This window comes from Ranitomeya variabilis, chromosome 1 (assembly GCF_051348905.1).
Source record: "Ranitomeya variabilis isolate aRanVar5 chromosome 1, aRanVar5.hap1, whole genome shotgun sequence".
Taxonomy (NCBI): Eukaryota; Metazoa; Chordata; class Amphibia; order Anura; family Dendrobatidae; genus Ranitomeya; species Ranitomeya variabilis.
The window spans coordinates 870,529,632-870,547,285 of NC_135232.1; the positions used below are offsets into that span (position 1 = coordinate 870,529,632).

A 17,654-nucleotide genomic window follows, 5' to 3' on the forward strand; every position below is an offset into this window, starting at 1 on the left:
TTTTAAAATTTTAAACACGCGCGCGTGTCCAGCCTCCCGGCTTGTGATTGGTTGACCGCGGCGCAACCAATCACAAGCCGGGACGTCACGGGAGGCTGGACACGCGCCCATTTTAAAAAGCGCGCGTGTCCAGCCTCCCGTGACGTCACGGCTTGTGATTGGTTAATGGCGGCCATGTTGCCGGGACGCGGACCAATCACAGCAAGCCGTGACGTAATTTCGTCACGGCTTGCTGTGATTGGTCCGTGTCCCGGCAACATGGCCGCCCTGACCAATCACAAGCCGGGACTTCACGTAACCAAGTAAAAGCGCGAATTTTAAACAAACAACGCTGCCGGTTCCCTCGCTGAGGTCCAGGCTGCGTCGGACAGGTGAGTATAGCGATATTTTTTATTTTAATTCTTTCTTTTACACATTTATATGGATCCCAGGGCCTGAAGGAGAGTTTCCTCTCCTTCAGACCCTGGGAACCATCAGGAATACCGTCCGATACTTGAGTCCCATTGACTTGTATTGGTATCGGGTATCGGTATCGGATTGGATCCGATACTTTGCCGGTATCGGCCGATACTTTCCGATACCGATACTTTCAAGTATCGGACGGTATCGCTCAACACTAGTCCTCAGAGATAAAATATGTTCAATATCATCTGAAATGCATTTATTTGTAGGATGACCAATGCAAAATATTTAAATTGGTGTAATTTATTATTTAACATAAAATATAACAGTCATCAGTAGGTAGTGCTGCATATGCATGTAGGCACAATTTATATAAGGCTTTGGTATTCTGCTTTGTGATGACATCCGAAACATCATTTGTAGGTCTCTGAAAGTTAAAACTTCCAAAAACATTTATCACTAGAAGAGATCATTGACCCTTTATCAAGCATTGTGTTTCACAGGCTGGTATCTTTATTCATCAATTTACAGTGCAAAACCTCCCAGAAGTTTGGGAAGTACCACCAGAGTATGCATCATTTAAACTCTCATCTACTGCTACCTAAATGTCCCTGTGAGTCGCCACAAAGCTACCCTTTATTGGCACACAATTTTTACAGTCATGGTTGTGGTAGTTCAAATGTGTAACCTCAAAGTGAGTCTATTGGCTAACTGGTACCACTAGATTACAGACTAGCCTTTCTTCAAAATAGAAACCACAGATTACTCAGTGGTGCAACAGTTACTTTATGATTTAACCATATCTGGCAAAATAAGCATTGTATAATCATTGTATGATAACGCATTATTATGTTTACTGGCAGTCTCTTAGCTTCACTCCTGAGGGAAAATCTTCAATATTTGCTTGAGAAAGGTTGAACTAGATGGAATTATGTATTTTTTCAACCTATGTAATATCCTGCTCTCACTTGCTCTCAAAGAATGTAATTTGACCTGAATCTCTCCTGGCTTGGCCTACACTGCGAATTGCAACTGAATAAAGAAAACATCGCTTTGCCAACGGTTTCCTTTGAAATTTGCATTCCTTTAACTCTATCATCGCCCCAGATGCATTTGGCCAACTCACTAGCTTCTATCATTATTTTCTGCACACAGCATGACCAAGGGCTCCAATAATAATGGAGCCATCCCTGCTTCTTTACCCAATAACATGCTTCTTGTCACCAAGAGATCTACTCCCACTATAAGCAGCTACTGTTGACTTGTGGAACATAGCACAAGTAATACTCAGATACTGTACAGTATGTCGTCCATTCACATTGTTCTAACTGAACAAAGCTTATGACCACAACTCATATTTACTGCATCTTTGAAGTCAAGTCACTCAAATTTTAGAGGGCCATCAGTCAGCCCTCACTGAGCATTTTTTTATGGCCAGCAGTCGGCTAATCTTTACATAGCCGTTTATTGCTACTGCAATATAATTTATCCATCTGATGTGGGCAAATTTTCTTTTTCATATTAATACTGTGAAGTTTGAGACTTGGAGGGCCAGCAGGTGGACCTCACAATTTATAGAGGGACAACAGATGGCCCCCATTATTTTTAGAGGAAAAGAGGAGGAGATGTTCCAGCAAGACGAAAACATGGTAAAGTACAAGAAAAAACCTTATTAGAAAATATTAAAAAACATTAAAAAAATATTAAAAAATATGACGGTAGTATAAACAGCGGCACTCTGACCAACACTTTCAGCTTAGAAACACTTATCCATGAATAAAGCTTTCTAAGCTGAAACACATTGCTCAATGTGCCACTGGTTATTCTACTAATAACGTTTTTTTTTTCCTATACAGATATGCCTGTTTTGGGGCTCTTCGTGCAAGACTCCTGGCTGTATCCTGGCATTGGGGTGAGCTGACTCCCTCCTGCCCTGTTCCCTCATTCACACTATTTTTAGAGGACAGATGAGACCAAGATAGAGTTTTCTGGTAACAGACATAATTGTACTGATTACTGCAAATTGTACGAGGCATAAAAATAAAAGAACGCAATAGTTACAAAAATATATGGTGGCACTTCAAAGAAATGTAGTTGTTGTTTTGCTACCTCTGGCCCTAGGTGCCATGACTGTATGCAAGGCATCATGAAATGTGAAGATTCCCAAAGGATTTTGGGTTGTAATGTAGTGCCCAGGGTCTGAAAGCTGGGTTTGCATCCTAGGTCATGGGTCTTCCAGCAGGACAATGACCCCAAACAGGCTTCAAGAAGTACTCATAAATAAATAGATGGAAACAAAGCACTCGAGAGTTCATAAGTGGTAATAGCAGCTCCAGTAGCATAAAATGTCCCAACACTATCTCTTCCATAAAGAAGCTACAGAGAACCTGTGAATGGGCACATTAACTCAGTTAACTTTGTCTGCTTTGATGAATTTCTGAGTACAGAACACTGTAAAAACCATGAACCAGTCAATGAGTCCATTGAACAAAGCTGCAGCAAGGTTAAGACTTAATAAGGAAATAATCCTTGAATAGATGCCTGTCATATGGTACACCTACTGCCACACCTCACACTACACAAATTGCGGATAAGAACAGTATTATTGTACAATATAGAAGGGATTTGAACCAGCCTTGAAAAGATTTTTTTTTGCAAATGGCAGCAATAAAGTCTTGATAAACACAAATAAGACTGGCAGCTTTGATAGATTTCTGAGTACGGATCACTGTAAAAAACATGAATCAGTCAATGAGTCCATGGAGAAAAACAACAGCAAGGCTTAGAATATAAAAGGCAATAATCCCTGACTAGATGCCTGTTATGTATTTTACTACTGCAACACCTCACCTTATACAAATTGCAGATAAGAGCAGTATTATTATAATGTTAAATATGCTTTTTTTCACATTTATTTAATCAAGACTATTCACCAGGTGCATTATTCTTAAAGAAAAATGTCATGATATTCTCATAAAAAAGGTAGTGGTTTATTGAATTGTCCACAGAAAAACCACATTGCAGTGAAACATAAAAATAGATGAAATAGTTACGAACAGATTGTCCTTGTGTAAATATCAGCGCTTGTTACTCATCTTTCCCAAAGTTCTGAATGGTAAAAGCCATCTGTTTGTGTGAAATCTGAAGGTCATCATGGCTACCAGCTACCAGCTGTTGCTTCCTTATGTGACTTGTCTGATGTCCATGGAGAATGATGGTGACAAAAGCCCCCACACCCTCCTAAGAGATGTTATTTATATGTGTCCCACAGACCACGTGTTGCCCTTTATATGGAGTTGACTTATACTCTGAGCTTCATGCACAGAAATAGCCCTTTGTAATGTCAGCAAGAAGCAATGTGCTCAGTACAGGATTGAATAAGAATAATTCAATTAATAATTAATATTTAACATATAACAGAGTAGAATCTATTTGAATTAGCCCTAAAAAAGCAATTAGTTTAAAGTAGCAGCTTCAAGGACTGTTATTTTATCAACCATGCTAGGTAATAGAGTGGAGCATTTTGCACCTACTCAGCCTGATATGGAGGATACCAGGATCTTCAGTACTTCCTGTTCAAACTCTCCTGTACAGGCTGTGAAATCCTGTATGCAGGGTGAGTGCTCCCTATTTGACGACCACCTGACAGCACTGGATCATTTAATAATAGATCCTATAGGCTCTTTCTGTTTCAAAAAATGTTCCCTTAACTAGAAGGTGGATCCATAGAAAAGCCTTTTTTCCCTTTACTAAGGAGTGGGTCTGCTATACTGGTAAAGCGTATGCACTAAGTGCAAGGGAAGCCAAAAATTAGAAGGAGGCAATCCAATACCTTTTTGAAGAGGCACAGTGGAGGGCCTCAAAATACATTTTATTCCCATTATTAAGGAGTGGTAATCATAGCACTTAATTACCATGCACTAAGTGCATGGGCTGAAAAACATTTGCCCCTGGGGGTATACATATATATAAAAGAATGTTTGAGGTAGGCATCTAAAAATTGTCAACGATGGCATCATAAACACCCTTAAAAAATGTATAGCGAGGGTAGCATGATCACCCTGTTGATAAGGTGGTGGAGTAGAATGAAGACACAAAAAAGATTAAATCCTGAATGGTATACCCATGTTTGGGTGGGAAGGAGTGCATGGGAATAGACCAGAAAAAAAAAAAACATTCGATTTGAGTTTATATTCCGCTGATGTCATCCGATGGTGTGCAGAAGTATGGGCCAATCAAACCCTTGTTCATTATGATATGAGTCAACCTGTTAGCATTTTCAGTTGACAACTGGATGCACCTATCAGTTGTAATACCCCCCAAAGGCACTAAAAACCCGCTCTGATAAAATGCTACTGGCAGGGTAGGCCAGAACCTCCAAGGCGTAGAGAGACTGTTCATGTCAAGTGTCTAGATTGGATACCCAATAGTTAGAAGGCACAAAGGAATCACGGAGGATGCTGGTACGATCAGCAAGGTATTCCTTCAGCATCTTTCAAAACTTTTCCCTCCTTGTCAGCATCAGGGCCTGGGCGATGGGAGGGTCTGAGAAAACTGTCCCATGCCAGACCTTTGATAGTGTTACCTTGCATCTGCTGCATCTAATGTGTATCTCTCTAGTTTCCACTCGGTCATCCAAGAAAATGTGACCTCTGCCGCCAGCGTTGTCAGAATGGCATTTTTTTTTTTAACAGTCCTTCAACTAGGGGCCTTCTGATGGCAGATGTTACAATTGGCTTTTTTGGGGTTAACTGGACTGTCCTCAAAATAGCACCAGACTCATGAACACCTAAACCTTGGCATGGCAACTTCACCCCTATTGGTGCTCTGGAAAACAGTTGCCCACCTTGCGTCTCTGGCAATCCCACTGCCTCTTCCTGTCTGTGGTGGTGCTGTAGATCCCTCCCCCTTTGTGCTTCTGTCCTCACTCTGCATATCACCTTCCCAGTTTTGGTCATTGACTTCATTGTCCATCACCTCATCTTCATCTTCCGCACCCTGGTCTTCCTCCTGACTTGCTGATGTAACAACACCACTTGTTGGCAATTGTGTCTCATCATCATCCTCTACCTCTTGCGACAGTAATTGCATTTTCCCACTGTCGCCTTGTGAGAGTGGCTGCTCAAATATTTGGGCATCTCTACATGTAATCTCCTCATGTCCCACTCGACAAGAGGCCATAATCTATAAATGGAAATGTGAACAGCTCTTTGGAGTGTCCAAGTGTGGGATCACTTGTTTCCAGGCACTCAGCATGATGGGAGGAAGGAGGATCAAGGTAAGGATTATATGGTCCAGAATCAAGGCTACTGAGACTGGATCGTGTGTTAGACATGGTGGTGATAGCAAAGTGACTGGAAGCATTATCTGATATTCATCCAACAACCTTTTCACACTGGTCTAGCTTCAAGAGTGGTGTTCCACGCCCCCCTGCAAAGTGGAACAGGAAGCTTGATCAACATGATGTGTGTGCTTTGTGTGCTCCCGCAGAAGGCATAGTTTCGCCCACGGCTTCGGCCTCTATGCTTACCATCTGCATTACATTCACTTCCCCGTCCTATACTACATGTCTTGCCCATTTTAAATTACGTATGATATATTCCTGTCAATAAATTGTAGCAGAAAGCAATACAATGCCAGCAAAATTTGCCCATTATAAATGAACGCATAAGACTGTAGTATCAATATAACAATTATCACTTTTTTGTGTGTGTTTTGAGCCTCAATTCTAGAATGATAAAAGCTGTGTAAAATGCCACTGCCGGAAAAAATGCAGTATTACAATGCTAGCAAAATTTGCCCACTTCAGATGGAAGTATAAGACTGCAATATCAATATAGTAATGTGATTTTTTAATAAACAATTTTTTTGGGGGGAGGATTGAGGTTCATTTCTCACGCGATAAATGCTGTATCAAATGTCACTGCTGAAAAAATTGCAGTATTACAATGCTAACAAAATGTTTCCACTTCAGATGGATGTATAAGACTGCAGTATCAATATAGCAATGCAATTTTTTTAATAAACAATTTTTGGGGGTTTTGAGGTAAAACTCTAGCACAATAAATGCCATATAAAATGTCACTGCTGAAAAAAAATTTGCACACCTCAGGTGGACGTATAAGACTGCAGTATCAATATGGCACTGCTATTGAGATCCAACCAAGTCTGGCTGTATGTTTTTGACGCACAACTGCCACAGTAAAAATTGTGTATAATATTTCCCTGCTCCGAATAATTTGCAGGATTAAGAGCAAAAAGCATATTATTAGCCCTGAGAAGGGGTATTGGTATGAGTTGCAGACTGCAGCATAAAGGACAATCAGTTCACCCTATCCTGTCCTACATGATCCCTTCAGCGTAATTTGTCCCTAAGTGCTGCAACCGGTATTACTATTGATTATCATTAGCCCTAAGAAGGGCTGCTATTGTACTTTAAAGAAATGCTAATGTGGTTGAATCCCTGGCTAACACACAGCTACAATTCTGTCCCTCTCTCATCAGCACCTCTCTCTACGCTGCCGAGCATGGCATCACTGGTCTTATATAGACCTGATGATGCTTTACGGCCAGGCAATCACAGTACTATCAGAACCAAGATAGCTACAGTATTACAGTGACTGGCAGGCAATCCCCACATGTTCATTGGCAGTCTAAAAAGTGCCAAACATGTGGGGCGGGGACTCGAGCTACCGCTCCAACATTAGAAAAATACTCACAGAGCAGCGAGCATCCCGAGCACACTGATGCTCGAGCAATTAACGAGAAGTGATGAGCTCACTCGCTCATCACTAGTCAACAGTTCACATCAATGCTGCTGACATTCACCTGCTAATGTAGACAGCATAAGCGATTGAGCTAATTTTTTACTTCAGCTCTGTGCCACACAGAGACTGGAGGAGCAGCGGGATGCCGTTGTTGGAGTAATGTTGCTTGAGTACTATCTGCCTTTGCTTTTTTACATTAAAGAACTTGTTTGGAGTTATTCTTCTAAAAATGAAAACCCCTTTTACAATGATACCATGCAAAAAATTAATCATAGCATTGATACACATACCAATAATTCATGAGCACACAGGATGTGTCATCAATAGGTAGGTATAGGTAGGTTTCCAACAGCTGGGATGCTACCAAAGTCTTTCATATTTTTATGGGTACGTCACCAATTTCTTTCATGTTCTGGGCTAAGCTGCAATAATGCACAAATAACATCCAATAAACATTATGTCCAACATGAAACTGTAATTAATAAAGAGAATTGGACTCTTGGAGGGTATTCCAGTGGTCAGATGATCTATCATCAATAGTTTATAGAACTGAGCCCATAGTTTATGCAACAGCAGCATGTGAGTTAGTCTATTTAAAGCTTCAGATGGGACGTTTTGACCAGTATCTTGCTTTTCTATAAAATGTAGTCTTTTTGCATAAATGTTAAATACACTATTTTCACTCACAATTCAGATCATACTAGCTTGAGTTATTAACATCTACCCAGACAATGTTGTCTGTTTCATCTTGTGATATTTGCAATCAATATTTCATAAATCCTGACAAATGTGTCTTATTATAGTCATAAGTAATAAAATAGGACATTTGAAAAGATCAAGAGAGATTTAAAAAGTATTCCCATATTATAGGCACTGAATTCATTTCTACACATTTCTGACAATCTTCATATGTTATTTTCAAATGAAATATTGTCTAGAAGAAAGAGAAAAGAACAAACACACCAAACCATTACTTTATGTGAGCTCATATGTCTCACACATGACATGCATCTGATATCCTACTGTATATAGGTGACTGAAACCATTAAGACCAAGATGTGCTCTGTCAGTCTGAAATGATAGTTGATAAGAACATGCAGCATTTTGCATACTGACATTGAAAGTTGCCAGTCTTGGGAAATGTTATTTTTCTAGACATGACATTTATCAATTTAAATGCAAACAGCTTTTGTAGACCCAGAAATATATTTAGGAGAAAAAAAGGTAAAATATAACACTTTTAGAGGAAGAGAAAAAATAGTATACAATGACCATGTATCCTCCATGATCAGTTTTATCCATAACATAGAAAATGTTCTCTCTATTTGCCCTGAATTTTCATTAATATGACAACAGACATGGAAAAATGCTAATTTATTGTCTAAAGCTTTCATAAACCGAAATTGGGGTCAGATGTCAAGACTACAGGCAAACTCTTATTATGGGGTCCAAGTTGATAAATAAAATAGAAAATAATTGATACCTTCCCCCCAGACAGGCATCGCTTGTCTTTAGGGCTCTTTCGGTAGTCTGCAATCATTGGTCAGATCTCAGATCGGAAACCAGGGATTGATGACACATCTCTCGAACTGAGCGTGACAGATTCATAGAAATATATGGAGGTGTCACACGGTTGTGGGAGACTCGCAGCCAGTCCATACATTGCAATTCGAGATTGAACTGATGATCACAGATGTCTGAAAGAACCTTTACTCAACAATGTGTTCCCAGCAGTCTTCTGGGATCAACACAAGGCAAGGATGTCACATGAAAACTACAGCCAATCGGTGACTGATTGACTAAAGTGCTTACGTAGCACCTTTGCTAAAGAAATAACAAACATACCAATGAGGGCAAAGCATTAAAAACTGAAGAGCAGCACCGGTCCAGGAGATGGGTATCATTTTTTTTCATTTTTACAACCTCCCTTGATCCACAAATATGGGGGTGCACTAGTAGTGTACAAGCCTTTTAATAAGAATTGCCACAGTATCAGAGATATTTATAGAATTGACTATGGGATATTCTGATAAAATTAATGCAGTATATACAGTATGTTGCTTAAAATTCCATCATAATTTTAGAACCTACATGAATTATACAGAACACTCCTTCACATGGACAACGGTTGTAAGTCACTGATATAGAATACAAAATGCCACATTACCGTTTAGAGCGAGCTACATAATTAGATATAGCTAGCTTTCTGCATAGATGCAATAGAAAGGGAACGGATTTCTGAATTCTCCAATGCCTACGTTAGCATAATTATTCCCAACCTGCTTGGCATTCTTATTAGGTGGGAGTGACATTTATAATCATCGCCGATTCTATAAAAATGTTAATATTTTTTTCTTTTATCAATTCCAGCTTTATTAAATAGCTAATAACATACCTCCGGGTTAGGTTTTTTAGAAGCATAGAGTAAACATTTAGAAAAATATGTAAAAGGCTAATAAAGTAAAGCAGAATTTCTTAGTGCTATTTCTTTATTCCCATCTCAACAAGGCTAGGCGTACTTGGAGACATGTATCGCACGACACTCAGAAAATAGTGTTATATTGTGACGTCACATTCAAATATCTGTAAAATAATGTCATCCACATCTCTGCTTATGCAGCTGTTGGTTAATGAATGAAAAATTGCTGTTTTAACCCATGCAAATTTAGCTGCCCTGGGTATGTAAAAGCACTTCCCAAGCCTCTTTCTCCTTGGCTCTAATCTTTGTCCTCCTTGCTTGACTGACAACCCACTAGATTTGTCTTTAGAACAACATGGCCATATTAAGAGTTGTAGGGGTATATCTTTCTGACAGATTACTTTAAAGATTAGAATAAAAAATATACAGTATATCATTATATCCTGGAGAACTACTTATTTACTTTTATAAATCATTGTAGCACTGTTTTTGTACATGGCGTTTAAAAAGATATAACAGATAAGTGATGTATATTATTCTTTATCAATATTTAGTCATTTAGTATATATAAAGAAACATTTCTTTAATATCTTTACCCAGCTACATATATACAAGGTGACTTCAATGGAGTTCAATAAAATCTATGTAAGTCACTTATTTGGTACCTCATAGGACCCAGGCCCTGGAGTAATTTCCTTTGAGTCTTTGAAACGCTCTTCTCTTGGAACAGATAACGGAGTTTGTATGACTGGCTTCTTTACTGGGTCATAGGCTCCTGGTCCTGAGGGTATAAAAAGTAATAGTATTTTGATTAATCAATAAATAACAAAGTAGTGAGATATGGCTGCATACCATTTATATTACCAGTCCTTTCCAATGTGAACAGGTAGAGACATGTCTACCATTTCAATTTATACCTTATGTTATAATATATAATGGATATGAAAAGTCTACCTGTTAAAATGCCAGGTTTTTGTCAAGTTAAAAATACAAAGAATCGTTTCAGAACTTTTTCCACCTTTAATGTCATCAGTAATCTGTACAAACCCATTAGTAAACAAGCTAAAATTAATTTGAGAGGGAAAATAAAAATAACAAAACTAAAATAATGTATGAAAATCTTCTTACAATTGGGGATTTGGTTGTGTTCAGAATTAATCACATTTAACCTCATGGTTAGTAGTCAATGCACAGCTGACATCATTTATAGTGATTCTGATTAAACTTATATAATGCTTAGCTGTTCTAGTGGGATTTTCCTGACATTTCCTTCATTGAATTTTATAAGCAAAAGCAATGATCTGTAAACAGCTTACAACACAGCAAAGTGAAGTAACTATTGTAAGTTATTAGTCAGGTATTAGATATACAATGGAACACTGTGAAGACGATAATCAAGAAGAAGCTGAAATTTGGTACAACAATGACATTACCTAGAACTTGATGTCCTTCAAAAATTAATGAAAAGACAAGAAAAAAAACAGTCTGTAAGACTGCTAACGGGCCATTGAAAGAGTTGGCAAGTACTGGTTTTGCATTGCATTTTACAACAATTACCTATATCCTTAATATCTCTGGCATGTGAGGTAAGTTGACGAGATGGAAGCCTTTTCTTACAAAGAAAAAACCCAAGCCTTCCTATGTTTTCCCAAAACCTACATGAACTATGCCAAAAGCTGTGGGAAAAGATGTTATGTTCTGAAGAGAACAAAGTTGATCTGGAGATTGTTAGCCCTCGTTGGCAGGGTCCTCTCTCCTCCTGTACCAGTCGTGACTTGTATTGTTTAAGATTACTGTACATGTTTTTTATTATGTATACCCCTCTTCACTGTCACAAGCCCTGGGAAATTGTCACGAACCCTGAGTTCCAGCTGAAGGAAGGGCGGCTTGCCGCAGAAAAGGAGACCATGGCAGAGCCACGGAGAACTGACTGAGAAGTGAGCAGGACCTGAACCATGTGACTAATGGGGAGTGACTGAGGGGCGGAGACAGGTGCCGGAGAGCGGTTTTGACTGGTGCCAGAGAGGAGTATAAGGTGCCAAGGTCAGAACCAGGAGGACAAACGAGGTACCCGGGGAAGAGACAGAAGGATAGTCAGGAAAAAGACGAAGGTCAAAAGCCGAGCCGAACTTTGAGAGACCAAAAGAGATGCGAGATAGTGGTCAAACAGACGGGCTAGAAAATATACGGAAAGCAGTCTTAAAAAACGCAGTATGCACTCGCACACCAGGGAGTCAGGCACACAGACAAAATGAGAGCATAACTGACAGAGAATCCAGGTTCAGTGTGGGTATAAATATCCCTCCCAGACCCAAAAGGAGGCCACATACAATTAACCCTGAGAGGGCAGGGCATGAACCCTGTTCAAACCATGACACTCACATGTAAAGCGCCATGGAATAAATGGCACTAAAATAATAATAAATAAGAATAATAACTTTGTGGTCATAATTCCAAAAGGCATGTTGATGTAAAGCCAAGACTGCACATCACCAAAACAACACCATACCAACAGTGAGGCACAGTGGAGGCAGCATTATGCTGTGGGACTAATTTTTCTCAGCTGGAACTGGGGCTTTAATCAAGGCAGAGGAAATTATGAACAGTTCCAAATATCAGTCAATTTTGCATCAAAACTTTCAGCTAAAGATGAGTAATTTTACTTTTCAGCATGACAAAGACCCTAAGCAAACTTGCAAATTAACAAAATAATGGCTTTGTCAGAAGATGATCAAAGATTTGGAATAGGACAGCCAAAGCCCAAACCTGAATCCAATTGAAAATCTGTGGGTTGACCTGAAGAGAGCTTTACATAATAGATGCCTTCCCAACCTGATAAATTTTGGAGTACTACTGTAATGAAGAATGGGCAGATTAACAATTCTAGATGTTCTACGCTGATAGACTACAACCCAAAAAGCTTAAATGCCTTCACAACTTTATCAAATAATCAGTTAAACCCCTTCCTGAAGTGGCAAATTTTGTTTTAGTTTTTTCCTCTCTTTCTTTCAAGAGCTGTTTTTTTTTATTTTTCTGTACACATAGACATATGAGGGCTTGCTTTTTTTTGCTGAACAAGTTGTACTTTTGAATGACACCATTCATTTTACTGCAGTGTACTAGAAAACTGACAGTTTTTTGGAATTGTTTTTATGGCACACCTTGCTTGTTAAAAAGTGACCTGTCAATATGATTCTGCTTATCACTATGATTATGGCAATACCAAACTTGTCCAGTTTTTTATTATGGTAGTGGAGAAAAAAAATCTGATTTTTTTTTATTGTGTCACCATTTTCTGAGACGAGTACCATTTTTATTTTTTGTTCAATAGAGCTGCGTTAGAGCTTATTTTTGTGGGGTGAGACATTTTTATTAATACCATTGTGCAATACCTATGACATTTCTTACAACATTTATTCTGGTATTGCAGAGACGGAAAATAATGCATTTTTTAAATTTTGAATATTTTTCTGCTAATGATGTATACCTAAAGGGTTAATTATTTTTTATATTTTGATTGATCAGACTTTTGTTAAGACAGCATATCACATATGTGTATTTAAATTTTTTTTTATTATGTTTACTTTTATTATTATTATACATTTATATAGCGCCATTTATTCCACGGCGCTTTACATGTGAAAGGGGTAAATATAAGCAAGCACAAAAAACATGAGCAAAACAAGGCACACACAAGTACAGAAGGAGAGAGGACCCTGCCCGTGAGGGCTCACAGTCTACAGGGGATGGGTGAGGTAACACTAGGAGAGGGTAGAGCTGGTCATGCAGTAGTTCAGCAGAATGAGGATCACTGTAGGTTGTAGGCTGTAGGCTTGTCGGAAGAGGTGGGTCTTCAGGTTCTTTTTGAAGGTTTCTGTGGTATGTGAGAGTCTGAAGTGTTGGGGTAGAGAGTTCCAGAGTATCGGGGAAGCACAGGAAAAGTCTTGTATGCGGTTGTGGGAAGAAGAGATAAGAGGGGAGTAGAGAAGGAGATCTTGAGAGGAACTAAGGTTGCGTTTGGGTAAGTACCGGGAGACCATGTCACAGATGTATGGAAGAGACAGGTTGTGGATGGCTTTGTACGTCATAGTTAGGGTTTTGAACTGGAGCCTCTGGACAATAGGAAGCCATTGAAAGGCTTGACAGAGAGGAGAGGCTGGGGAATAGTGTGGAGACAAGTGGATTAGTCAGGCAGCATATTGTAGGTTGGATTGGAGTGGTGCCAGAGTGCTAGAGGGGAGGCCAGAGAGTAGAAGGTTGCAGTAATCGAGGCAGGAGATGATAAGGGCATGTACTAGTGTTTTTGTGGTTTCATGGTCAAGGAATGCACGGATCCGGGAAATATTTTTGAGTTTGAGTTGGCAGGAGGATGCAAGGTCTTAGATATGAGACTTGAAAGAGAGGGCAGAGTCAAGGATCACCCCGAGGTATCAAGAATGCAGGACTGGGGAAAATGAGCAGCCATTGACATTGATGGATAGGTCTGGTGTAGGGGTAGAGTGAGATGGAGAAAGATGATGAATTCTGTTTTGTCCATGTTCAGTTTTAGAAAGCGAGCAGAAAAGAAAGCTGAAATAGTACACAGACATTGTGGGATTTTGGTCAGTTAGGATGTGAGGTCAGGTCCAGATAGATAGATCTGCGTGTCATCAGCAGAATCTAAGTCTGCAAGGACAGGGTCCTCTCCCCTCTGTACCAGTCTGTCATTGTAAATTTGCTTACTGTTAACGATATCTATAGCCCTGTATGCAACCCCTTTTCTCATGTACAGCACCATAGAATTAATGGTGCTATATAAGTAATAATAACAATAATAATAATAATCAGAGATTAGAGATGATACTGCAAACGGTGGGATTCTATGAGCTGTCCCAGGCTGAAGGTGTAAATGGAGAAGAGCAGGGGGCCCTACGACTGAGCCTTGGAGAACACTGACAGACAGGGGATGAGGTGAAGAGGTTGTGTGGGAGAGGGAGACACTGAATGTTTGGTCTGTTAGATACGACGAGATCCAGGATAGGGCCAATGGGGAAAAGGGGTGTGATTTAAACTCTTATGAGTTTTTTTTTTTTTTTTTAAAGTGTAAACTTTTTTTTTACTTTTCACTGTATTTATTAGTCCCCTTAGAGGCCTTGAACTGTGATCATCTGATCACTTGTACCATAAACAGCAATACCATAGTATTGCTGCATATAGTAAAATTCACAGTCTCCTTTAAAGCCCACAGGCTGAGTTTCAAAGGGAGCTCCGTAATGACTGGCACGTAGGTCTTCAAATGACCTCTCTGTCATAGCAACCTATTGGTGCCTCTCAATCAAGTCACAAGCACACTGATGGGTGCATGGAATGACTCGCCCACATGTTGGAGCACCGATAATGCTGTTCTCAGATATTGGGTAATTAGACCGTTATCACTGTATATCTGCAACTTCTATTACCATCATTCGCATTTAAACTAATAGTAACTTTCTAGTTCATTAGTTTTGATTAATTACAAGTCATCATACCACTTCATAGATATGATATAATAGCTACTCTGGCAATAAAAATATAATTATTTACAAGCTCCAACCAGTGGCGTAGCTATAGTGGATGTAGGGACTGCCGTCAAACTCAGGCCCTGGAGCCATTGGGGCCAAAAGGTTTCTTTGACCCAAAACAGAAGATTAGTGATGAGCGAACGTGTTCACTCGAACCTGGTGTTCGATCGGACATTAGGGCGTTCGAAGGTGTTCGGTATTCGGCCGAACATCTCGCGGTACTCGAGTGAAATCTCGTTTTTGTTTTTCTCATTTTTGGCGGTTTTTCAAGGAGCCAATCATGTTAGGTGAGCCTTCTAAGCTACTAGCATGACGTAGGGACATGTACAAGACGAGAGCAGTGAGTGGCTGGCCAGATCAGGTGACCTGACCAGCCAATAGACTGCTTTCATTATGTTCGGCGCTTTCAGCCATTTGCAGTGTGAAAGAGCATAGGGACAGACGTGCTGGGGGGACTGGGAATTGATAGGGACTAGAGCAGGGACAAAGACCAGAATTAATCAGGCAGGCAGGGTGCAGAAATCAACAGCCCTTGTCAGGGCTAATCTACGTTTACTACTACTAGTCCTCTCTTGTATTTGCTGGCTAGCTGTGTGGCAGCTGGGACCAGGAGTGCAGCGGCCGCCATCTTAGCTGCGCACTCACTGTCTCAGTGCCAAGTCTCAATCTCAGTCTCCAAGTCAATCTTTATAGGCATTAGGCATTAGGCAGGGATCGTGTGTGCATTAGGCTGGGCTTTATAGTGCGGCGTCCGCCATTTTGGGCGAACGCCGCACTATTAGAATATCGGCTGCTGGATGTTCCTCAGACTCCATTTAGCCTCCAGCACACGCTGTCTGTAACCTCATTTGTGCTGCTGTCTGGGACTTGTAGTGCCTCAGACTCCAGCACACGCTGTAACCTCATTTGTGCTGCTGTCTGGGACTTGTAGTGCCTCAGACTCCAGCACACGCTGTAACCTCATTTGTGCTGCTGTCTGGGACTTGTAGTGCCTCAGACTCCGTAGAGTGGTACAGCACACGCTGTCACCTCATTTAATAATAATAATAATATTAATTAATAACAATAATTAATAAATTAAAAAAGGAAATATTTGCGGCCTAAAAATAAAACCGCATAAGATATAAAAATGCATTTTTGAGTGATACAGATATACCACACCTGGCCCAAAAATATTTGTTTAGCGTACACATAAGCGCAGTGTACAGAATACGCAATTCTGCCACATATATAGTATATATATATAGTATAGAATACCCTACATTCTAATCCAAGGTTTTGTGTGTCCAAAAAACCGCATTAGATAAAAATTGCATTTTTATAGCACGCCATATCTAATAGTTAAAGAAATAAAGGGTATTTGATGTGAAGAAATACCACAAATATAAACACAGTTTTATATCTGTTACTGGTACCCAAGTTTTGTGGTTCAAAAATACGCTCTGTATTTAGTGACTAGGCATGTTGCCAGATTTGTGCACGCCATATCTAATAGTTAAAGAAATAAAGGGTATTTGATGTGAAGAAATACCACAAATATAAACACAGTTTTATATCTGTTACTGGTACCCAAGTTTTGTGGTTCAAAAATACGCTCTGTATTTAGTGACTAGGCCTGTTGCCAGATTTGTGCACGCCATATCTAATAGTTAAAGAAATAAAGGGTATTTGATGTGAAGAAATACCACAAATATAAACACAGTTTTATATCGGTTACTGGTACCCAAGTTTTGTGGTTCAAAAATACGCTCTGTATTTAGTGACTAGGCCTGTTGCCAGATTTGTGCACGCCATATCTAATAGTTAAAGAAATAAAGGGTATTTGATGTGAAGAAATACCACAAATATAAACACAGTTTTATATCTGTTACTGGTACCCAAGTTTTGTGGTTCAAAAATACGCTCTGTATTTAGTGACTAGGCCTGTTGCCAGATTTGTGCACGCCATATCTAATAGTTAAAGAAATAAAGGGTATTTGATGTGAAGAAATACCACAAATATAAACACAGTTTTATATCTGTTACTGGTACCCAAGTTTTGTGGTCCAAAAATAAGCTCTGTATTTAGTGACTAGGCCTGTGGCCAGTTTTGTGCACGCCATATCTAATAGTTACATAAAGAAGGGGTATTTGATCTGAAGAAATACCACAAATATAAAACACAGTTTTATATCTGTTACTGATACACATCAGTTTGCTGTAAACCAAGGTTTGGTTGCATAAAATACGCTCTTTACCGAATAGTCCTTTTTGCAACACGCAATATATCCTCTGTTTGGACAAATAGAGTGTATTTCACCTTCATAACTAGCTTTTCTAGCATAACCTTTACAATGGTGAACCCCAGGGGTAAGGGACGAGGACGAGGACGTGGTCGTGGGCGTCAAAGTGAGGTTGCAGGCAGAGGCCGTAGTCCTGGGCAGGGTGACACAGTACCTGCTTCTGATGGAGCACTGGAACGCCGCAGAGTACCCTTTTCTAGCTTCCTGTCCCAATTTACAGTGTCACGTGGCACACCCCTATTGG

At 39.7% G+C, this 17,654-nt stretch overlaps 1 protein-coding gene across 6 annotated transcripts in view; it reads right to left on the reverse strand.

The window, feature by feature from the left end:
- The window catches only part of STPG2 (sperm tail PG-rich repeat containing 2), a 1,269,209-nt gene that overhangs the window by 465,337 nt on the left and 786,218 nt on the right, over positions 1 to 17,654 (reverse strand). For all 6 annotated transcript variants that reach the window (XM_077277541.1, XM_077277534.1, XM_077277546.1 and 3 more), the window contains one exon: positions 10,254 to 10,369. In XM_077277541.1, coding sequence (XP_077133656.1) covers positions 10,254 to 10,369 — 116 coding nt within the window. The remainder of the gene's footprint in view (positions 1 to 10,253; positions 10,370 to 17,654) is intronic.